This window comes from Gastrolobium bilobum, unplaced genomic scaffold, assembly GCF_033153095.1.
Source record: "Gastrolobium bilobum isolate Gb01-03AN ecotype WA unplaced genomic scaffold, APGP_CSIRO_Gbil_v1 utg3268, whole genome shotgun sequence".
Lineage (NCBI taxonomy): Eukaryota > Viridiplantae > Streptophyta > Magnoliopsida > Fabales > Fabaceae > Gastrolobium > Gastrolobium bilobum.
In genome coordinates this window covers 97,011-122,981 of record NW_026899992.1, presented here as the reverse complement: position 1 = coordinate 122,981, position 25,971 = coordinate 97,011, and the positions used below count along the sequence as shown (strand labels likewise).

At 31.4% G+C, this 25,971-nt stretch overlaps 1 protein-coding gene and 1 pseudogene across 1 annotated transcript; both read left to right on the top strand.

Annotated features, from left to right (window-relative positions):
- The first annotated feature begins 5,416 nt into the window (after positions 1–5,416).
- LOC133294718 (S-linalool synthase-like) lies at positions 5,417–12,599 on the top strand (annotated as a pseudogene).
- Positions 12,600–18,393: 5,794 nt separating this feature from the next.
- Positions 18,394–21,926, top strand: LOC133294715 (transcriptional corepressor LEUNIG_HOMOLOG-like). Its single transcript, XM_061493463.1, has 11 exons — positions 18,394–18,457; positions 18,572–18,621; positions 18,710–18,819; positions 19,071–19,122; positions 20,029–20,140; positions 20,292–20,410; positions 20,492–20,647; positions 20,744–20,902; positions 21,252–21,368; positions 21,468–21,668; positions 21,774–21,926. Exons 1-11 carry the CDS (start codon positions 18,394–18,396, stop codon positions 21,924–21,926), a joined length of 1,293 nt encoding a protein of 430 aa, XP_061349447.1.
- The last annotated feature ends 4,045 nt before the right edge of the window (positions 21,927–25,971 follow it).

The following is a 25,971-nucleotide window of genomic DNA, read 5'->3' as shown; positions in this document are numbered from 1 at the left end:
AAATTGTTGGCTCTGATACCAGAGTTGAGTGTAACACCCCGTCTACAACCGATTTGTTAACATACATATGGTTACAAAACTTGTCATAATTAATTATTTAGCGGAAGACTTAACGTAAAAGTATCACCGTTACACCGAGTAACAAAGTGATTAAGTTTTTTCTTTTAATTTATCTTTATGTATCATCGTGCATAATTTCTTTTTCAATATAAAATAATCTATACAGTCTCATACCTGCATAAAATCCATACTTAATAAACCTGTGACCATAATTAATGATCAAATAACTATCTGAATATGATAATAGATACCATTTCGAACAGAGTTTTTACGGACAACATAACAGCTGTAAATTGGACTATTCCAGGGATCAAATCCCACTATCCTACATAACACCTGATAAACAGAAAAGTTCAATCCATATATATACATACATACCAGAATATGACTCTGTGCCATTACTGATATCAACCTACTTAACAACATACAGACTTATACATAATCTTGTCATCTGTTGTCATCTGTATACAATTATATCCATAGGTTACATATGCCTCTCAAAATGGAAATCCATACTATACATATACATGAACATAACATATCATGCTCAACAAAACATATACGTAATAGTGATACTCCAGAATGCTACACTAGCTATATGCTCCAGCCAGTATCTCTAGCCATCCTGAACTAGTCTCTTGCCCTGTGAGGGCTCTAATGATACTGTAGTACCTAAAAAGTAAGTTTCCAGACGAGGTGAGATTAACCATCTTAGTAAACCCAGGATTTATGGATAGTCTCCACCCATGAGTTCGCTTCTTGCATAAATGTCAGATAATATAGCATAGAAGACATCATACATTCATACACATACATAGACTTGTAGAACTATACTCTAGGGGTTGTATCCCTCAAAGAGATTTTTACCTATACCCATACCCATACCTATACCTATACTCCCAGGGCTGTATCCCGCAAAGGAGATATATATATATATATATATATATATATATATATATATATATATATATATATATATATAAGGGGCTATATCCCGCAAAGGAATCCAGACTTGCACTCTCCAAATCTATACATACTATCTCATAACATATTCCCTTATAACCTATCATATAGCAACATATCATATTACTTCATACTATTTCCTATCATATCATAACATCATACAACGTAAGACTCCCAAAGCGTAATTTCTTACTTTGACCAATCTATGAACTCCCAAAGCGTAATTTCTCACTCTGATAAGTCCATACATAATCTCTGAGAACGCAAGTCTTCAACGGAGTGTTCATTGATCAACAACCATATACCATACATACATATCATATAATATCATATTATATCATGTCATATCATATCATATCATACTTGTCATATCATATCATATGCATGAGCTATATGAATGCAACTATATTATATATCCACATTCATCACAATATATACCATATGAACCATCATCCAAACGAACTTTGGTTGAACAATATGTCGGAGAAAACTCCGAAACCAAGAACTTACCTGGAACTAGCTTTTTTGTAAACCTTGCTCGTACGTCACTAAAGTTATTCGTATATCCGTAGTCGTCAAGATCACCTATTCAAACATGATCTTTATGTCAATACATAATTACTTACACTTGAAGAATCCTCTTATGTACATACATATTTCAAAATTTTCTTCGAGTTAGTTCACATAATTCTTAATATATTCTTGCGTGCCAATTCATACCAATTCACAAGTCAATACTCAATTTAGACATATACTATAAAGTCTTACATATTAATACATTTAACCTAATTCACTTAACTTATAGGTTAACTTAGGTTTCAACACTTTCACATACATATCATACACTTGATTTTACTTGATTTATACAACCAAGCACTTAATTGAATTAAAAATCATACCTAGATCACATAACCACATAGTGGCTGAATGATACTAGTAAGGTTACCATGTATTTTATGCATTCCATTCTTCATCAAAGACTACTCAAAACAACTCTTCACTTTATTTTTCATTATTAAACTCAATGACCACATAAAGTGTCAATAACCATTCCATGGTTTCAACTAGTGAATCAACTAATTCAGTTCGTTCTAATACACTCATGTAACACCAACCATCCTTAATACATAAGCCAATAAGCTTCCCAACCCTTTTTTTCTCATTATGGCCGAAATAGAACATAGTTTCCAGCCTGGACAATATGCACCATTTAATTCAGGAAAAATCCATTTTTATCCAATTTCCCTGAAATTTTATTATGTTATACTAGACACGTTCAGATTTAATATTCAACAAACCACACTCAATTTAGAGTTCTATAACTCCATATATGAATTTTTGAAAACAGGGCAGATTTGAGGTCATAGGTTCCACGAATTTTATACCGCTTCCAATGATTCAAACTTAATCCAATCAATTCCATACCCATCAAAACACAAGATATACTCATGATTTAATATCATACAAAGTCAGCCCCCTTTTATAAACCCTAATTTAAAATTCATGAAATTATGCTAAAGGAAGATAGTTAGTTACCTTAAATCACTTCAAGAAGACTATATCATTAATTATCCTTCAAACAAGCTTCAAAACCCCTAATTTCCCTTGATTGTAGCTGCTGGTCGAAGGTTTAAAGAGGAGAAAATAAGGTATACAAAGCTTCTTTCAAAGATTAGCTAGAAACTAGGTTTTTACTCACAAGATGACTAGGAAGATTTTCTCTTAAAGAAATTATGCATTTTAGTGACCAAAAGACTAAGTTCTTGAGCTCTCATGTTCTCCCATGGTTTCCACGATTTTTAGGAAGAAGAAGCATTAGATTTTGGTCCTTTAAAACAAGCCAAAACTGACCTTGTAGGTGTAGGAAATATCTAGCACACTTTTTTTTTTTTTTTTTTTTTTACTTTTAAAGCTTTTTGTTATCTTATTTACTATTGGTTGATTTTATTAATTCTTCTCTTAATTTTTATAATTATTCTAGACATAATTAACATGGTTTAAGACTACTTAAAACCCTTAAAATATTCTATAAAATTTAATCATATCATTTAATTAAAGTTTAGACCTAATTTTGCTTAATTGCAAAATGGTCCCTATACTTTCACATAATTAAACTTTGACCCCTAAAATTTTTAAATATTACTATAAGGGTCCTAATGGACTTGTTTGGCTTGAATTGTATTTCCATAATTTATTTCATGTCAATCGGATGATTAACAGATCAATTCTAGCTTCCGTAACATATTTACCGCAAAATTACATAACTTAACTATGTAATTTCATAATTTCCTATACTTATGTAATTATATCCATAATAACTATACATAATCAATTCTTACAAGTTACGGTTGTTATGTTGAGAATGGTATGAGCGAGCCTAAAACCCTTTACAAAGGATACCTCCATTAACGAGCCAAATGATAAACCACAATAAGTGGACTGATACCATATTTCAATCCAAAACCTTAAGATTGTAGGTCTATGAGTCTTTTGCACTTATATAATTCTCACTTGGTCCATGTCTAGTCAATATGAGACTTAATACCACTACTCACACTTGAATATTTATATTTCCAACAAAATGATTCACATTATTGAAATTTCAATTTTTTTCGAAGTTTGTATTTTTTAAATTAAAAATATTGATAATTTTTTAAATTTATAAAGTGAAATGAGCGAATATTTAATAAAATAAAAAATAATTTATTCAAGTATGATTATATTCTTTATAATTAAGTACTTTGATAAAGTTTTAATTTTGTATCAAATTTAAACAATAATTATTCCAAAATAGATGAAGTATTTATCCAAAGAATTTGATGCAACACAATAAGCACTGAGTACATTATTAAAATTTTAAAATGGCTATCGTAGGAATAATTAATATATCGGATACACATTATATATTAATTTTTCAAATATCTCTAGATACTTTATCATATTTTGTAATTATTTATATTTTTTCTTGTCAATACAAATATAGTATCACAATCATGAAATAAACAATAATATTTTATTGTGTTTAAAATAATTAATATTAATTTTTGAAACATTATTATCTTTATTTTAATTTAAAGCTTATGCTTTAATATTATATGAACTTTATATGATTTTCGTATCCAAATCAAAGTTCCACTATTCATATTTCGACTTTACTAACTACCCAATTTTTGTCAGGTACGTATTATTTGTTTGAAAGTATGAATTGAAATTGCCAAAATGAATTTTAATTCTACAGTCGCTTGGTACATGAAATTTTGAGATTCCGCGTGCATGGGCAAGTATAACACGGATGCAAAAATAGAGGACGAAGAATTTATTGAGTTGATAGTGATGTACAGCTGTCTACAATAAATTATTTGTTGAGTTGATTTGCCAAGGGAGACCGACCATTTTGTCATGTTTTGGTAAAAAAATTACCAGAATGTCACGTGAACTAAAATTTTTTAAACTGCCACGTGGCATAATTCGCTACACAGTGTAGCGAATTATGCATGCAAATAATTCGCTACATAGTGTAGCGAAATATGCCACGTCAGAACCAAAAAGTGCCATGTGTCAAATTTGTTGAAATTCGCTACCCTATGTAGCGAATTTCAACATTGTGAGACATGACACTTTTTGGTTCTGTGCATTCTGACGTGGTATATTTCGTTACACTGTGTAGCGAATTACTTACATACATAATTTGCTACACTGTGTAGCGAATTATGCCGCGTGGCAGTTTGGGAAATTTTACTGTTCGCGCGGCATTCTGGTAATTTTTTTGTCAAAGCGTGGCATTTTGGTCACTGTTCCCCAAGACGAAGAATTTAATGGGGACATTGACCATTGTGCCACTCCTTTAATGAAAATTTACCTTATTGCCACGTCTGGAAATTTTTTTGCCAAAATGCCACATCACAGTCCTGCTGGTCTGACAAGCGGGATTGGACTGGACACGTGTCAGCGTCTGAATGGTTAACCATTCTCGCTGGGCTGCCCAGCTAGAATGACAGAATGCTGACACGTGGCAAAAGTTCAGACATCCAGAGAATGCCTGCACTTTTGCTATGTGTCAGCATTCTGTCATTCTAGCTGGGCAGCCCAGCGAGAATGGTTAATCATTCAGACGCTGACACGTGTCCAGTCCAATCTCGCTTGTCAGACCAGCGGGATTGTGACGTTGCATTTTGGCAAAAATATTTTCAGGCGTGGCAATCAGGTAAAATTTTGCCCAAAAAGTGGCAATATGGTCATTGTCCCAATTTAATGTCCCCAACGAACTTTGCACGTTTGATAATCTAGCAATACGTTATATAAACAGAACAAGCTTGATTCGCATAGATCTCACTCATACTCGGGGGTTAAGAAATCATATTCCAAATATCTATACTCATTATTATTCTCCCAAATGGAATCTCTCTCATCCTCCCTTAAAATTAAAGTTCAAAAGATTAAGGGAAGACTATTCTCCACAAACCTTGATCCCTACTCTTTTGTATGCCCTTCTGCTTATGATACCGCATGGTTAGCAATGATACCTGATCCCAAGAAACCTTCCCAACCCATGTTCAAAAACTGCTTGGAATGGTTGCTCAACAACCAAAAACAGCAAGGGTTTTGGGGAGAGTGTGATGCTTTTGGCAAACCCACCTTGGAATCGCTTCCCGCAACTCTTGCTTCCGTGGTTGCACTCAAAATGTGGAACACCGATGCATTACTGTTAGATAGAGGTTCGTTAATTTGGTCTTGATTCCACTTGTATCTAATACTAGAGGTGTGCAAGGTTCCATTCGGGTCCATTTTTTATACTAAATCGAAAAAGTAATTCGGTTCGAGAAAATTGAATTAGTTTTAAAAAGTGGTTCACTTCTTGAAACAGTTTGCAAAAAATATTTGGTTCTTACTCTAAAATTTGGTTTATTTGATTTTTTTCACATTACTAAAAGTGGGTATGATTTGGTTTGGTTTTTACCTCGTCCAAACCAAATTAATAATGTAGTTTGGTTTGTAAAATGATTTGGTTTTTGAACCGATTCAAAAAAAAATGTGATTCTTTTTGTGGGACCCGATAGATTCTTTTAAATTATTTTGCACATCCTTACTTGGGGCTCATATAATTAATGAATTAAAACCGTTAAATGCAAGTGAGATTGGAAAGAAATATTTCAACTTATAAGCTTAATGTGAGGATATGTTACGTGAATGTGGGCGATGATGGTGGAAGTTATAAAAAGAATCAATTTAACCCCAAAAAAATTAAATTATTAGATGAAAACCAATTAATAATTTTATATTATATTTTATATTTCTCTTAACAAAGATAACAACTACTAACTCGTGTAAAAATTATTGTTCTTTCACATATATTTGCTGTTTTTTTATCTCAGGCTTGGCATTCATTGAAACAAATACTGAGAAGCTGCTCAAGGATATCAATAACCATTGCCCTCGTGGTTTTACTATTGTTTTTCCTGCCATGATTAAACTTTTAGAGACAGTTGGTTTAAGAATTGTCTTTCCAGTGCAGTGACAGGGACAGTGTCAAGTATCTTCCGCGATCAACAAAATCTGCTTCACGAGTACTTATTCAATCCTTGCATAATTAATTTTTGTTCATTTCCCTTTCATTATTATATATATAATTTTGCTAATTACATTATATTGGAATGAATAGGAAGGAACTTGTGGGGAAGCATTGCTTCCCACCATTGTTATCATATCTTGAAGCTTTGCCTCCTTCGTATACAGTGAGTGAAGAAGATATATATCGCAATCTGAGTGGTGATGGTTCACTGTTCCAATCCCCCTCAGCTACTGCAAAAGCATTCATGGCTACAAGGAAGATTGAGTGTCTGACCTATTTACAATCTGTAGTTCAAAGATGCCCTAATGGAGGTTTGGATCTTTTACATATTTAAATAAAAGCGTTGGATATAAATAAAATTAATGAATAAAATTATGAGTGTAACTTACATAATGTAAAATGATCGTGTACATAGTTGACCTGTACGCAACCTGAATTCCATGAGCGAGGAGATTTAAAAAAGGGTTTTATAATAGTTATATTGTAGGAAAAGTGATTGTGTAATGTTATAAATATTCGTTTTGCGTGCCGTAGTTTTTTTTGCTTCAAAAAGTGTGGACCCCACAAAATATTTTGTGTGCAAATTTTTTTTTTGTGTCATGTTAAATGATAAATGCAAACCCTTTTAAAAAAAGGGTCCCTCGGATAGACGGTTGCAGGACATATCCTGCAAAAAAATAAAAATAAAATTACGTACTATAAGTAATTCATAGTTTTTTTTCCATACCGTGGTAGACGTAATATATAATTAATTATAATATTAAAAAAAATTATATATTCTTTATAATTATGTATTACCCATAATATTTAGTTATTTATTTTGTTATAGGAATTTCTTCAACATGATTCTTATATTTTCTTATAAAGAAACAACTTGTTAAAAAATTACATAATAAGCTTCATATCTTTTTTTTTTTTCTTTTGTTTTATTGAAAAAATTTACATTGCTGCAGTTCCACAAACATATCCCATGGATGAGGACCTTATAAAGCTTTGCATGGTAAACCAATTACAAAGGTTAGGGTTGGCTGAGCACTTTGTTGAAGAGATTGAAGAAATTTTGACGAAGGTCTACAGGTAAAGGCTGTATTATATACACTATGTTTGGCAGACTTGGATCCAAACCAGAATATATATTATATATTTATTTATGTGATGCTATTTACACGTACAATAATTTAAATTAAAAAAAAGCTAACAAGCTGCTCTAAACAAGATCTAGAAGCCAAAACGAGTTATTTAACGTTTGACCCGAAAATTATTTTTTTCTTATTGTTTATCTTAGGTACCAAATTACTTGAATAGCACTAAAAAAGAGAGAAACTTACTTGAATATATGAAAACGGAAAATTTCTTCATTCCTGCGATAAAGAGTACTTATATATTAGTCAAAATTAATTATTCTAAACAATATCTAGAAGCCATATAATATAACAGTAACTAAATATAACCAGCTCTCATCTGTTTCTCTGATACTTACAGGAATTATGTGGAACAACAATCATGGGTAGAACCCTCCAATTCCGTTATAGCTCAACTTCACAAAGACTCTTTGGCATTCCAGCTCCTAAGGATGCACGGATACAAAGTATCACCCTCTTGTACGGAATCAGTTGCAATTAACTAAATTTTGTTAACAAGTTTATTTTTATGAGAGCTATATTTCTTTTCTTTTCTTTTATTGGTAGATTGCGTATTTTATTTATATATGTGCGTAGCTTATTTTTAAAAATTAAACTTTAATTATTTCTTACAAATAAAAAAGAAGCATGTCTTTTAAATTTTGTTACTGTATTACAAGGAAGGAGCTTCTTAATATACACAAGTCACAATTTATTTTTGTTAGCAAAATATATATATATATATATATATATATATATATATATATATATATATATATATAGGAGGTTATATTTATAAATTTTTTGTTTACAAACTACATTATGTTTTCCCGGGGGAACATTAAGTTACACTATATTCTCCCGGGGATACATAGTGTAATTTGTAAAAAAAATTTGTAAACGGATCATTCTCCATATATATATATATATATATATATCAAAATACATTATGATATAATTAAACTGTTTTTTAATGCAGATAGTAAATAAACCATCCTTATATAAAAACATTCAATTTTTTAACAGTCGATTTCCCTATATCGAATATATAAAGTTATTTTAATATATTGTTTTTGTAAAATTGAAGAATATGTAATCATTAAATCAAAATGAAGGTATATATATATTTGTATGGTATAATTTTGATATATTATAAAAAATTTAACATTATTCAATATATTACTACATTAATAAAAAAACGTTTGATATGATAATAAGTAAGGGAAATATAAGAATCATAATTTCTGGAAATTTTTTTATATATTATAGATAATATATAGTTGTAAGAGATATAAATAAAGAAAAAATTGTTTGTCATTTTAGATGACATAATTTGTGTCATTTCACACTCACAAAGAAGTGAGACTCACACCTTTATTTTATTTTTGTCCACTCTCTTTCTTCTTTATTTATTTTTTTCTCTCATTTAAAATCACATAATTTTACATATTTTTTCCGTAAATAAAACTTTACATGACATGCGAGGGATCAATAAATAATTACCTAAGGTGTCAAACTCTCTTACTGTTAAATTTGACCGCTATTGTTATAAAAAAAAAAAAAAAAATTGACCGCTATCGTTGTACTAAAGATTTTACTCACAAAAGTTCCAATACAAATATGCAGTGAGCTTTCGTTGGTTTCTAGATAATGAAGAAGGGGAATATTAATCTTATGTTACATGAGAGTATTATCTCATGCTATAGAGAGAGTTTAAGTGGGGTCTATCATTAAAAAGTAAAAAAGAAAAAGAAAAAAGAAGGGGTACGATTTTCGATGTGAGATAAAATGAGATAACTACCTCATGTAAAATGAGATTAGTATTTCCCAATGAAGAAATGAGAACACGTGTTGAAAAAGAACCCGAGTGTTTGTCAACTACAATGCTTTACATGTACAGAGCCTCAAACCTTATGTTTCTCGGGGAATATGAACTTGAGGAAGCCAAAACACTTTCGAGGAATCTACTTGAGAAAAGCTTGACGGCTAGACACGGAGACCGGTCCCACGTGAAATTATCACGGTTCCACAAAATGGTATGGTACTATATCCCTTAAATTAGGGACACCATTAATGCTACTGTTGGAAATATGTGTTGTACAAGTATCTTATTCACACTTACACTATTGGAAATCGAAATGTTATTAAAAAGTCAGGTATTGAATTAATATCGTTTAAATTAAATTTATATGAAGATATATAATAAAGGAGAAGGATATTGTGACAATCAATTTATGTTACTACTAAGTGATTACCAATCAATCTCACCGTTAGATCGATTATATTGATTCAACGGTTATATTTATTTCCATCTTTGTATGGTCATGATTCCCCATATTTAAAGTGAAAGCATTAAATATGAGAAATCATAACCATACAAAGGTGAAAATAAATATAAAGCATTAAATTTGGGGAATCATAATCATATAAAGATGAAAATAAATATAACCGTTGGATCAACATAATCGATCTAACGGTAAGATTGATTGATAGTCACTTAGTAGTAACACAACTTGGTTCTCACAATATCCTTCTCCTATAATAAATATATAAATAGAATTGGTATCACAATCAAAGTAATCAAGATTAGTATTTCACTTCCTTTTCTCCATGTGCCAAATTTAAATACAAGAAAAGTGCATTTGTAATGGAATATTTTGACATAATTTTCAAAAACTTATTTAATCAGAAAATTAAATTGATACCGGATTAACACTGGTTTCATCGATTCTTAATTAGTTAGCATGCATGGTTAGTTAATTGATTGAACCGGGATATCATTATTATTTTCGTATACAAATAATTTTTTTATATTATAATCCTGCATAGAAATTAATCATATTGCATGCGTAACTCAGATATATGAAGAATCTTTTAGAAATTTAAGTGAGGAATGAAATAAGGTCCCACATTAGTTAGGATATATGAAGTAAACATCACATGTGTGGAAATATCCTTAAATTTATTCTTTTAAGATTTTTTTTTTTGGAAATAATGTAAAGCTGGTTTGGTCAAGCCAAAAGTTATACTCTTTTTTATATTAAAACTGTTTCAACTTTGAAGCTTTTATACCTGAATTGGTGACATAGGTTGAGCGTGAGTTGAATATTCCATTGCTTGCTCGCACAGATCATTTGGATCACAGGGCATGGATAGAAGAAAACGAAGCCAATTTCCTGTGGAAAGGAAAGATCTCACATGAAAGGTGCATTTATAACCAAATTATTTCCTGTTTTTATTTGACATATTGAGCTAAAAAGTTGCCTTGCCTTATACACCAACGTTTACTGACAAATCTCTGACATAGGATATCACACTTTCACAACGCTGATCTCCTAGAACTTGCCATGCAAAATTACGAGTTTAAGCAATCAATGTACAAAAATGAGTTAGAGGAACTGAAAAGGTTGTGATTCAATTTGTGGTGAACATATTTTAGCTTCACATATATAGCATAGCTTATTTAGCCCTTACTCATGTGTAGCACACTTTTGAAATTATAACAGGTGGTCCCAAAACAATGGCCTTAAAAATATGGGATTTGGCAGAGAGAAGACTACCTATTGTTACTATGCTATAGCTGCTTCCACTGACTTCCCAGAAGATTCTTACGTACGAATGTTAGTGGCAAAGAGTGCTATCATAATCACAGTTGCAGATGATTTTTTTGACATGGAAGGATCTCTCCCTGAATTGGAACACCTCACAGATGCAATTAGAAGGTATACATATATCACCCCCTCTTTCTCATACTAAAATAATTTAGAATGTTCACATTTTCAACCCAATTTAGTACCTTTCCCCTCTCTCTATATATATGATAGATGGGATTCTAGGGGCTTGAGCAACCACAGCAAAGTTATATTTGATGCTCTTGATAATCTTGTGAGCGAAGCTGCTGAAAAATATCTCGAACAAGGAGGGATTCATGATATGAAAAATAGTCTACAAGATATAGTAAGCTTTCTAAATTTATGTGATTTATGATATAATCTTATGAATAATTATTAACGTGGGAGAGTGTTACTTCTGTGAAGTGGTATGAAACTTTTGTTTCGTGGCTCGTGGAAGCAAAGTGGAACAAAAATGGACAGACACCATCTATTGATGATTACTCGAAGAATGGCATGATCTCTGTTGCCACACACACCATGGTTCTTCCAGCTTCATGTTTTCTGAAACCAAGCTTACCATACAAGAAACTCAGGCCAGACCAATATGAAACCATCACTAAAATGCTTATGCTTATTTCTCGTCTATTAAATGATACGCAGAGCAACGAGGTAGTTGAATAACTAATAATTAAAGTGGTTACTTTATCGGTTTGCAAAAATAAACCCAAAATCCTTTCCTAAATCCTAATATTTCATGTGTATATATAACAGAAGGAGGTTGAAGAAGGAAAGTTGAATTTTGTTCAGCTCAACTTGATGAGGAACCCAAATTTTGCAAAAGAAGATTCAATTTCTTTTGTGAGAGAGATCATTGACAAGAAGAAGAAAGAGTTCCTTCAACATGTTCTGGTTGATGATCCAATAAGTGACTTGCCCAAGCCTAGCAAGCTGCTTCATCTGACATGCTTGAAAGTTTTTCAGATGTTCTACAACTCTAACAATAGATTCGACTCTAATACACAATTGCTGGAGGATATCAACAAAGCAATCTATGTTCCTCTAAGCAGAAAAAGGATGCCCCCCAATATTCTCTCTCTGTATTCAAGGCCAAAGATGAAAGATACAAGTATGCAGAAACCACATTTCAGATGTACCTTTAAACACAAAAGCTGTATTAGCTTTTTTCAGCGTCAAGTTCCTCTACCTGTCTTAAGAAGTGGTTATGGGATAATACCCATGAAAGCCAAAGCATCATTCCCAGGCTTCATCTAAATCTGCAAGCTGAAGAAAGTTTTTGTTATAAAGCTATTAGCTACTTATATGTACTCTTAGAAATTTTATTTTATGGAAAATATTAATCAATTAGTTTTGTATTTTAAAATTAACCGGGTCAATGGATATTTCAATATTATTATTGTAACTAGTCTATTGGGCAGCAATGTAGACTTTAGTGTGATCCTGTTTTCCGTAATGGGTGGACTGAGTGCACACAAACGCTTCTCTAGTTTATTAGCTAGGTCCCCTTGGAGTTAAGCTCCATAAGCAGCTTCCACTGCTGAGGCTGCCTTTATCGAAACAGGTGATAGAGAGAAAGATCTGTAGTCTCTTCTTTCTTTCGACTTTATAATGATCCAATAAGGTACATACAATCCCAACTCTGATTTCATATTGTTTGATATTTTATAATTATATACATGATTTAAGGTTAAAACTAATTCTAACAATTGATATCAGAACCACGTGTATATGATTATAGAATTCATCGTACATTTATTTGTTTGGTTGAATTGAGAATTTCCATGTACAGTATTATATGCTTTCTTTATCATATAATTGTTGCAATGAATGGGACACGTTGTTACAGTGTTATATGCTTTCTTCAACCATAATTTCATGAGTAGTTTAAGTCTTCAATTTATTTTTGTTGCAAGTTTCCCTAGTGGCTAGTTGGTTTATTGTATTTGATAAACTCAAGAGTACTTGATTCGAAACTTGCGTAAAGGCTTTTCTCAACTCTCAACCTGGTTTTCAAGCCACGTGTTGAGGACAATTTCTACCCTTCAACAAAAACTATTCAAGCTAGCGTCTGTATTTTTCCTCAAGAATTGTTTCGTGAATCGTGTAGATCATTAGCATTTTTTTTACTGTTGTTTTTCGAGCTGTTTCGTAGTACAAACCGATTGCCATTATTGTTCCGATTTTTGTTTTATCAGTTCCGCTTTTTTAGGTCCCATAATTATATGGTTGTTTGTTTTATCAATAGATATATTTAGATATATTCTGTTTCGTAATGTGGTTATTTTATTACTGTTACGTAAACCCTTAATATATCTATTGTTTCAAAATTGAGATAATCACAATAAGATATAATTTTCAAAAATATTTTACCGTTTGTACCTTCTAGATTAAATAGCAGAAATATTATATCCCCATAGAAAATAGAAAATTATCTGGAAATATTTTATTTTTTTAAGGTTATTTATATCACCAGGTCTGAATACAATATAGTGCACGATTAAATATTGTTGCAGTAAGGTTATCTCTTTTAGATGCACGGATTTTAAGGGTGATAAATATAAATTATTATTATTTTGTTATTTATTTATTTATTTTTAAAAAAAAAAGGATATAAGTGGTCCCGGTTATGTGTATGGAGATTATGACAATTAAGGCAATTTAGGCAATCAATAATATTTTATTAAGGCTGATAATATAGAATCGGAACAATTATGAAGATTTTATTTAAAAAGATTTTGTTAACAAGAAAATGATTTTTCGTGGAAACAATATCCAGAAACAATATATTTAAAATGTTGGATTTTACGTGGAAACAATATCCACATTTTTAAAATGTTGGATTTTATTTAAGGCAAAATAAATTGTTCCGCCACATTTTAAATATGTTGTTCTGATTATTATATTATTATGTAGTATATCTATGCTGCATTTTAAATACATGCGGCTATTGTTATGATTTTTATTATATTTTAAAATTGCTTAGCACATCCGATAACGATATAAGCAAAATATTATTTTGATACACAATTTTAATAATTGTGGTTGACAATGAGTGGAATTCTTCTTAATTGACAAATGTAATAATTTTTAGAAACACATGTTGGAAAAGTGTTTCATGTTGTTTGAGCATGTTTGGTTCATGAGTTATTATTGTTGTTTAATAATTATTATATGTTAATTACCTGCCCAAAGAGAATTTTTAATATATAATAATTTATTACATGAAGATAAATATTATTGATGGGATATGTAATTGAAAATTATTTATCTGTCCAAAGGAGATAAATTTTTTGAAAATTACATATGATGCTTTTATGTTGGAATTAAGGAGATATATAATTTATAAAATTTATCTGCCCAAAGGAGATAAATTTTAGACAATTATATATAATTCTCGCAGTTGTTAAATCTTAATGTGATGAAAAATAGTTATATATTATAGTCTATGATATTTAATTATTTTTGTTATTGTTCATGACTAATTTATTACATTATATGTATAACTTTTGGTGATAAAAATTAACTTGTGTTAAACTCTATCAGTTATTAATTTTATTTTATTTTTGGATATATTTTGGTGCACAATGTATTGTATGCTTCTGCCTAAACTGCTTAAAAAATTATGAGGAATGCTTTTAGTTATCTCATGCAATTTCCTGCCCAAAGGGAGTTATTGTGTGTTTTAATTGGAAGCTTAAGTGTAATAAAATTAGTAGAGGTGCAATGGTCTAGGTGATGTATCTGCTCAAGGGGATAGATCTCTGAAGCCAGTGTATGCTCATTAATTGATTCATCTACATAAAAGTAAGTGGGAGTAAATATATTTTCTTAGTACTTTATGTAGATTGTAAGATGTTGATTTATTGAATAAAATAATAGCCTTTTATCTAAAAGCTTTGATAAGAAAGACCTTAGAGTAGCTTCTTTCGTGTATAGAACATGAGTTTAAATTCTTTTGATTTTATTAATTAGTGGGAGTAATACTCAAGGCTTGCTTTTGAATATTTTAGATTCTTTTGATTCCTTTGGTTAGTGGGAGTCGTATTCAGTTTGTTTATTTTTGATCACTTTTCTATGCAAACTGATAATTATTTTGTGATATTTGTTGAAATTTTCCTAATTGATGATCATCATCATTATTATTTCTCCTGTCGACTGAAAAATATATATATGAAATAATATCTTTAAGCATGTTGTGAGCTTAAAGGTGATTGGATGTCACAAATTTTGAGATCTCATGTTTTATTGTGACATATTGGTTTATCCAATCTGATCAATTTCATGTCGTTTGGAAATTGTGTTAATTCAATTTTATGTTGTTTAGAAATTGTGGTAATGCAATTTCATGTTGTTGAGAAGTTGCATTACAAAGTGTAATTTCATGTTGCTTGGAAATTGCACTAATGTAATTTCATGTTGTTGAGAAATTACATTGAGGACCGATAAGAATTAGCGTGTCACATTGTTGATCACATTTTGGCACTAATTCTTACTACACTACTAGGGAAGGGAATGGGGTTGCCGATTGGATGGCCTCTTTTGCCTACTCCTTTGATTGGTCTTTACAAGAGTTTGACTCGCCTCCTTCTGGTTGTCGTGACAAACTTGAAAGGGACTATGTAGGAGTAGTTTGGTCTAGGAGGTGTTCCTAGTTTCTTTTTTTTGTTTTTCTGTTTCCTGTTTGCTTTTCAAAAAAAAATACTTGTTGTATGTGAGTAAAGAAGGTCATATGCCATGATATTTTCGGTATATTGATCGCCATATTCATATGATGAGGTTATGTTGGATTGAATTGTTTTGAGATGCTAGAATTGGAATATTGTTTTTAAAAATTGTGACCACGTAAAATTATATTTTTAGTTATTAACCCGATAGAGTCATTTTTGAAATAAAATGATTTTCAAAATAATATTAAATTAATTAATATAGCCCAAGTGGAAAAATGTTAGAAATTTTATTTTATGGGCAATATTAATTAATTAGTTTTGTATTTTAAAATTAATCGGGTTAATGGATATTCCAATATTATTATTGTAACTAGCTTATTGTGATCACATTGATTTGGACTTCTGGCATATGTTGTTATTGAGCTTAGTTGGGCAGCAGTGTAGGCTTTAGTGTGACCCTGATTTCCATGATGGGTGGATCAGTGGACACAAACTATTCTCTAAGTTATTAGCTAGGTCCCCTCTCTAGCCTATTTATGTTGGAGTTAAGCTCCATAAGTCATCATGCTCCCATCGCTGAGGCTGTTTTTATCGAAATAGGTGATAGAGAGGAATATAGTTCCTTCTTTCTTTCGGCTTTGTGATGATCCAACAAGGTACACACAATCCCAAGTCTGATTTCATATTGTTTGGTATTTTATAATTATATACATGATTCAAGGTTAAAACTAAGGGTTCGCTTTTTCTGCAGTTACTGCAGATAAGTTATCTGCAGTAAGCCCAATACGACGTCGTTTTGGGACGAAAATCATGGTATTTTTGTAATTTTAATTTATTTCAGGGTTATAATAGTCTTTATATTTATATTTTTTTAAGATTTCAATACCAAAACGATGTCGTTTTAGGAATAAATGCAGATAACTTATCTGCATTAACTGCAGAAACATTTTTCCCTAAAACTAATTCTAACATGTGGACCTCTTGGGCTACGCTTTATACTCATATAAATTGTATAGTGAAGGAGAAATGTCAACTTTTTATTTGCCAATACTATTTTTATAGCTTACTAAGAAGAAGCAAGCAATCCTGAAATGGAATTAATGCTATTTAAAGCACAACTTTGTGCTCAAATTCCATCTTAAAAGGCAAATATTAAAAAACTTTCAAAAATTAAGAATGAGAAATCTTAAAACTTAAAAGACATATGTAATGCAGAATTTATGGTGCACAAACATTATCAAATGACTGGATGAGTTGAAGACGAGCTAAACTAATTAAAACCGGATAGTAAAGTTAGCTAACACATATAAACAAGCATACATTGGAAAATGAATTGCTAACAAATTCATGCAAATCATGCTGATAAGCAACGATGGTTGGAAACAGACTGATTTTCCTGAACCACCGTTGATCATATTTTCATCTGACGGTTCTAATTTATTAATTAGATAACTTATAATGCACATAATGTAAAAGAAGAAAATAAAATTTTTATTATTGTGTATGACATTAGTCATTACTCTACCGTGTTGCCGCTCAGCACTCGAAACTTCACTGAGCAGTGCACGGGTACATGGAAAGGAAGCGTCACTAGTCATCCCAATGCCACGTCATTCAATCAGTTAATTTTGTTCGTCGTTAGCGGTTAGTTACAAGCAGTTATAAGCTTCTTTGTTACTTATACACCAGATCCTTTGCATTCCCTTCTCTTTCACCTCTTGTCGTTCAATTCCCTTAATCTCTGTATTTTCTTTTTTCTCTTTCTAAACCTCTTTTGCATCTTCTTTTCCGTGCTTCTTGTTAACAATTAAAGTGGAAATGTGAGTGTGTGTGTTTTTTCTTTCATATTGCAGTTGTGTTCTAATTTAGGTTGACCCATTGTATATGGCTCAACATTGATTCAAGAAGCTCGTAATCAATTAGAGTTGTGGCTCAATTGTTGAAAGAGACAATGATTTGAAATATAACAAATTACAATCGAATCCAAGTCCCAGTAAAGCAGCAGATTGTGATATGTGTTGGAGGAAAAGAAAAGCAACATATTTGACGTTATTTGAGATTAAAGATTTGAGAAGTATTTTGAATTATTTATTTGTAATTTTTTATTTATTTTTAGATGTTAATTACTTTTGTATTTATTTTAGAATGTTAGATTTTTGAATTTTGAATCAATTTGTAATTAGTTTATGAAAGGAGGCTTATGACTCTTATTCTAGGAGTTGAATTTTGTTATTTGATAATTAGAAATTGAAAACCATATGGTTACTCTTTTGTGAAATCTTAACTGCTTAGCCACTTTTCTATGCATCATGTTCTTTCTTTCTTCCAGTTTTTTGATCTTTGAAGGAAATTTTGTAACGTAGATTTCAAATTTCATCAAAATGGACATGCGTGGAAATGATGATCGTTCCCCAAAGGAATCGGGAGGCTCAAATCATATCACTGGTACGTGTTCTTTCCCCATTAATAATAAATACTATGGTTTTATTATTGTTGTAATTAATCTTAACAGAAGTTGCTAAATTGAGGTTGAGCTTCAAATTTCAAAATCTTGTATAGGAAAAAATAAACTGCTTTCAGGAGAGGCAGGTGATACTCCAGATTCCAAGGTGATGACTAATTAATGTTCAATCTTGAATGTTCTTTGTTTTGAGTTGAAAGATTGTGAATCCTAATAATGTATTTGTCAATTTTCAGAAACCAAAGCTCCCAAATGATTCAAAGGAGGAAGAAAGACCTTCGATCCATCCATTGTCAGAGATGGAGCAGCCTAAAGGAGTCGACACATTACCTGAATTAGTGGGCAGGTTTTTTTTTTTTTTTTTTTTTTTTTTTTTGTCTCCTAATTTAGCTTCTTGTTTTTTTTTAATGAGCAGTTCCTAACGTATTACCCTTGGTATAATTAGTTTACATATTTGGTTTATAATTGATACAAAAGCTGAGTTGTACATTCTTTCTTCGTTTTTCTATGCAAAATTAAAAATGATATCTATTGAACAGAGTACAATCTCGATTGGTTTACATAATTCGTTTACTATTATTCATTTTATTTCCACAGTAGTCATCCTTCTCGGGATGTTAGCAACCAGGTCTCGAGGCAACTATTTGGGGTATGTTCCAATCCACCTACATAATATAATAAAGAGTCACATTGGCAAACTTATGATTGGCATAACATATATATATATATATATATATATATATATATATATATATATGTTGATATTTGCAGGATAGCACCGGAGTTGGAACTAGCCAGGGGAGTGGTGAGGATTGGGTCGTAGTAAGATCAATTCAGCGTTCACATGGACGTCCTGAAAGAAGTTTGTCATGAACCTATTTTTTTAGTTCTTTTTCTATTTATGAGGGACTCTAGAAATTCAGCTTATTATCTTAGTGAAAAATACGAATGTGATATCTCTCTTTGTGCCTCATTCTTGGTGCTTTCTTGAAAATACTCTGTTATTACACACAAGTCATATACCTCCACTATTAGTTGATTCTATAAAGCGGATTTGGAATTTTTTTCTTATATCTGTTTCTTTCTTAATAAATAATATACCGGTGAATAAGATGGTATCATATGGTTTTTCTGTTACACATACTGTCTTACATTGTCGCTAATCTCTGAATATTCAGTTTTTTCGTAGGATGCTGGATAAAAAGGTGCATTTAGTATATGCTCCTCATATGGATCAAAACAATAACATGAATATTTATCTTTTGAAAATATTTTGATTTTTAAGGATGATCAGTGCATGTTTTCAAGATATTGATGATTAGTTTATCTTTGCAGAAGACAAAAATAGTCTCAATCTGGTGCGAATAGATGGATGGCGCCCTTTGGGTGTAAGTGATGGATATGATTTTGGAATCTTAGGAGTAACAATTCTGTATTTTATAGTCAGTTATTAGAAACTTCAATCCAATAAAGAGTGCATACTATAAATGTAAATAATGGAGCTATTTTTTCATTTATTAGCTAGAAATTGACCAAGATGTCACCTGCTCTGCAGCCCGCTGAATTAGGTATCCGTATGCTTGACGAAACGTCAACAAATTTTCTGCAACCGTCACCGTCGTTGATAACACAAATTGTGCAAAAATTCCTTGTTGAATTAGACGCAGGTAAATTTCTACGTTGGCTCCAAAGCCTTTCAAAAGATTTAATAAGTGATTATTTTAGACATAAATGTTGGAAACCTTGGGTTGAGATTGCTCGCAAAAAAAATTGTTGGAAACCTCAATTAAGATATTAAATTTTTATTCAATTCTGTAGGTGAGTTTTTGTTCGAAGAAGTTACTCGCCATCATCAATCAAGCATAAGCGAGAATTTTTTGTCCTGCCATTTTTCAGCGGACGGAAGATTTTTGGCATGTGCTGGACATGGGAAGAAGGTAGTTCAATTCAATGTGAATAAGTTCAATTCAATGTCCCATTATTTAGAGCTTATTGTTTTTTTTTTTTTATAATGGCAGGTTACAATTTGGAACAAGGAAGATTCTAATTTTGCCATTACAGAAAAATCACATTCAGATGTGATCACAGAAGTTCGATTTCGTCCAAATCACCGGTCAACTATGTATGCTACATCTTCCTATGATCGAACTGTAAAAACATGGGATGCAGCCTATGTAAGTTGTTACTTTTTCATCTTACTATCTTTCTGTATCTATATTTCGTAAGTAGGCATGCTGGACCAATAACTCTTGTTTGATATATATATATAGCCGGACATTGAATATGCCACTCTTAATGCGGATTTTGGCTATCCAATATTGTCATTGGATTTCCACCCGAGAGATCGTGACTATCTTTGCTGCTGCGATGCTAATGATTTAATTCAGCTGTGGAATGTATATCACAATGCTTACATGAAGAGCTTTAAGGTGAGTTTTACACATTTCATCACTGAGGTTGAGCGTTGCCGAACTGCTTAATGAATAATTTCAAAATTAATGATGATCACGAGGAGAATGACCAATATAGTTTTGTTTAAAATATATATTTACTAAAATATATGTAGTTTGGAAACTATTTATTTAAGTAATATAAATTTTCTCTTTTTATCATTTTTGATCTAGTGGACGTTTCGAACATGACACAAGTCATCACCATATGATTAATACATGTTAAGTTTTTGAGTCCCATAGTTAAAGATATAATTTTTTTTGTCAAATTATAACCTTATGTCACACTAGAACAGCAGGAATCGACTTATAATAATATATACTGCAGGGAGGTACTCAACAAGTTAGATACCAGCCTCGATTTGGGAAGCTTTTAGCTGCAGCTTCAGGAAAGTTTATCAATATATTTGAAACAGAGAATTACAAAATCCGGAACAAACTAGAGGTTAATTTATCATCTTTCCTAGTTTCACTTGATTGAAATGTAGATTTTGCAACATAAATAATTAATATATAACATGGCTGGATTTTCATTTACTACCAGGGACATAACAAAGAAGTTATTTCCATTTGCTGGGATCAAACTGGAAACTACATTGCCTCAGTTAGTGAAGATGAGGCACACTTCTGGTCCGCTGCCCCACAAGGAGGTTTACTACATGTTTTGGCTTGCAAACACGGGAAATTTGAGTCGTGCATTTTTCATCCTAAATATCCTAACCTCGTAATTATTGCTGGCCATAAGGTAAACTCTTTATTCATCCACTATGTATGCATTTGAGCATAAACGATCTGAATAAATGAATACATAGCAAACTGATAAGATAAATTTGTCCAGAATTCATTACAGTGCCTGGAATTTTGGATTCCTCAGAGAGAGCATTCATTGAACTTTTTTGATGGTGGTGATGGGATATTTACTGGACTAGCAACTTCACCCCAAAATCAAAGGGTTGCCTCAATTAGCCGTGATCGCGTGAAACTTTGGAAAATAAGTTCCTAGGTGTAAATTTTCATGACTTTTGTATGATTGAATTTCCTTCATTGCTACATTTTTTGGGTACAAGTTTACTTGCAGTCTTAGAGAGAGAAAAAATAAAAATTACAATATTGTGCCGCAGACTAAGGCCAACCTTTACTTGCTAGACACATTTATGTTCTTAGTTGTCTATTCAATACTTGAGATTTTTTTGGTACCTCATGCGCAGTAACTTATCAAATACAAGATTCCAACGTACCGAAGCTTCCAAATAACATTGTGAGGCATCGGTTAAGAAAAATTAGCTTTGAGTTTTGGTGTACCTCAATGTTGAAGGTCACATAATTGTGGACTACATAACTTGACACATGGTATCTGACGTGTTTTATTCTTTCACTCTAACTGAAAAAAAATACTTGAATGTTTGCAGGAGACCCTAAGTGCTAAGTGTTTTTTTTTTTGGGATTGATTGGGGAAGTGTGGGTGAGTAGTTAATAATATCATCTTTGTACAAGTTTGAAAAAAATTAATCCAGTAAAATAAGTTTTCTAGGATTTGTCATTTGTGTGTATTTTGTGATGAAAATTACTGTTTTAAAATACCACTTCCAATGTGGTATTTTGCGATTACTAGCTAAGTGAAGAAATATCATTTCCCATCAATATTTTACTTTTAACCAAACATATAAACTCAGAAAATTAAACCCAATTTTTTCGCCTACCAAACAACTTTTTTTTAATTTTCCTACCAAACTCATTTTCCTACCATATATTCCTAGTAATTGTATTTCTATGGTAAATTTTTTTTCTTCTACCAAACACCCCCTAAAAAATTTATAAAACTCCGTTATTAGAAAAGTCACATTTTTCAACGAAATTTTTTGACCAAAAAAAATATGTTAAAGATATTAACGGATTTATTGACGGAATAAAGAAAGAAAAGTCTTGGGACGGAAAATGATTTGGGGTGGGGTGTATTGGATTGAGATTTTAATGGATTATTTTTGGACAAAGAATCTATTAGTATTCAATTTAGATTTTAAAAGATTGAAAAAAAGTCACATGGTATTCGATTAAGATTTTAAAAGATTATTTTAGAATCTGTCCAAATCCATTAGTATTCTATCAGGATTTTAAACAAGGAAAAAAATAATCTTGTGGTATTAAAAAAATCTGATGGTTTTAGTGTAATTTCTGTTAGTGTGAATTTTGTGAGACTTTTTAGTGAGAACTATAAATAAAATATCACTTTCATAATCTCACCCTAACCCCTAAGATTTATTGGGATTTCTCTATTACAGTGTTTTCTTCTTTCTTTGACAAGTCGACCCGCTTGAAATCGATTTCTGCCATAGGAGCTTCATAAAAACTAAAAAACAACAAATTTTTTAGTGATTTTCATCACAAAAATAACAACCAACAAGATTCTAATCTAATCATCTAAAAAATAACAGATTTTTTAGAGCTTTTGGAAGTATACAAATGATTTTTCAAATTATGGATCACCATTTTTCTTGCCACAAAAAATATGATTTTTGTATTAAAAACAATATAAAACAGTAGGAAAACAACAGTGAAACAAAAACCCCCAAACTAATTTCGTCTTACATCAATGAAACAAGATCGATTTAAAGAAAGATTGAAACTTTCATAACATGAACTCTATGTTTCGTAAGAATACATTCATGAACGAAATTCTTTCGCTATATGAAATGATTTCAAACAATTTTTGTGTCAATGAATCGCTAAAAACTTGTTTTTCAAAATCAATTGAAAATAATTCAAACTTTTTTATAAACTTTCATGTAATAAAATCCACAAATTCATATTAGAAATTTTCTTAGAATACTCAATGAAAATATGCATATGATATACACTTAGAATACTCTCATAATGTAGGACAAAAACCCAAAGGTTTCCAAGATCAATTGCAAAACGAAATTTTAATATGAACTTTAGGTTCTATAAGAAAATTTTGAATTATTTTAGTAAATAAAAAATTTGTGGGTCTTATAATCATATATGTATAAATAACAAATGAAGAAAATAATTTTTAACCCATTGGTCAAACCAAAGAGTAAGAACAAGGCTACTGTAGATATGTGAAGAGTTGATGCTTAGTAAGAGATCAAGTTACATCAAATTATTATTGATTGAGAAGATTATATTAGGTTTTAGTTTTTTATTAGTATCATTGCATTTCTTTGTTATTTTTTTATTGACTCTTGTAATTTTGAATGTTTATTAAAAATTCATATGATTTTTTACAATCTTATAAATTCATATTGCCCTTTTAAATCTTATAAACTCATATGATTTTTTAGGTTCTATAAGTTATTCTCACCTATGTTGCTCTGACACCGACACAGGATATATAATAGCCCTAGCCTAATTAATTAGTAAATTACATGTAATTAAGTAATTAAGCATGTATTAGTGAGTAAAATTAAGTATAAGACCTAATTAAATGAATTAGGGTCACTTTTGAAGTAAAAAGTGCTGTCAGTGAAAATTATGGGATAAAAATAAGTGTAGGCAAAAGTACCCAAAATATAAAAGTAAAATTAGAAATATTCCTAGAAAAATATTTCAGACCTTTGGGTAAGGTTTGAAAGAGAATGGAGCTGTATAGATAAATGAGCCCATACCCAGTGGAGAAAACTTAACTAAGTTAAGTGCAAATGAACCAAATGAAGTTTCATTTCTCTTCTTCCATCAGACGAACCCGTGAGAGAAAGAGAGGAAGGGAGAAAGCATTTTGGAGAGCAAACCCTAGCCACTCCATTTCTCAACCATTTTTAGTGATTCAAAAGCCTAAACCACTTAGAATCTTCCTCTCATCCATAATCCTAGCTTGGTTTTGAGTGGGGAGCATTGTGGTGTGAGATTTCTTTCTCCCAAAATTCGACCCATTTGATGATTGGAGGAGTTTGAAGGTAGTTCTTTCCATGTGAGCTTAGGAGATCAACATCCCTTGGTTGTGCAACCATTTATGGTAAGTTTTCACTCCTTGAACTTTATTTTCATGGAGATTGCATGGTTGAGGAAGATGATGAATAGTGTCATGGTGGGTGGTATGAGTTTGGGTTTGATTTAAGCTTAAGCCCTTTGTAAAAGTTGTTGTAAATGATAAATAAACGGTAGAAATAGATTTAGATTTTCATTTGGTTGTTGTTCAATATATTGGAAAATTTCATGGTTGGACATGTGGAGTTTCTTGCATTGTTGAACTATTATTTGGTTGGATATTAATTGTGTCCATGTGATGGCTAGGATTGAGGCAATTGGACCAACTTTGAGTGACCACACATTGGAGCAAGCCATGGAGCTTGATTAGCTCATTTGAATTGGTAAGTTCATGCCTATTGTGGTGTGAATATTTTTGTTTGGTTGATGACAATTTTGGTATTCATTGGATTGTCTTGATAAATTGTCTAGTACCTTGATGTAGGTATTGATTATAAAGCTTGATTGTTTGAGTTGGTGAAGAACAAAGGTTGAGATTGAAAGCAATTGAGGTAAGCCTTCAGACCTTGGGAATTGATCCCTTTATTGTTCCACCAAGCCCAGAATGGGTTGTGGTTATTGATAGTGTTGTATACGCAATAAGGTAGTTTAATGCTTTGTTATACGTATGTGTATGCATTTTGTGTGGCATAGGATGGTGTTTCCCTATATTTTGTATGTTGCATGACGATGCGTAATTCATACTTAGTAGTTTAGCTGGCCAGTATGGCTATTTTGCATCTGAGTATCCTTAGGACAACATGAGAGCTCGAGGGATGTCTCACGGAGATGTCTTTACACACTGCATGAATATGCATTTACTGCATTATTTACTATTATTGCTACTATACTGTGAGTGAACTATGGGGTGGAGAGATGCTCCAAGGACCCCTGGTTTACTGAGATGTATTTATATATCTGATCCCGTGTTGTGGGGACCCCCTTTCAGGTACAGATGCTGTAGGAGCCTCTGGTGGCAAGTGGCCATACTTGGATTAGATTGATGCATGAGGATATTACATCATTTTGTTTATGCATGTCATTTTTTAGTTCCTATGTATAGG

Bases quoted from the DNA above. Each gene is read 5' to 3' on its own strand.
- LOC133294715 (XM_061493463.1), top strand. From the start codon at position 18,394: ATGGACATGCGTGGAAATGATGATCGTTCCCCAAAGGAATCGGGAGGC. The intron at 19,123-20,028 runs GTATGTTCCAAT...CCTGCTCTGCAG, and splicing joins TCTCGAGGCAACTATTTGGG to CCCGCTGAATTAGGTATCCG. The intron at 21,669-21,773 runs GTAAACTCTTTA...AATTCATTACAG, and splicing joins TAATTATTGCTGGCCATAAG to TGCCTGGAATTTTGGATTCC.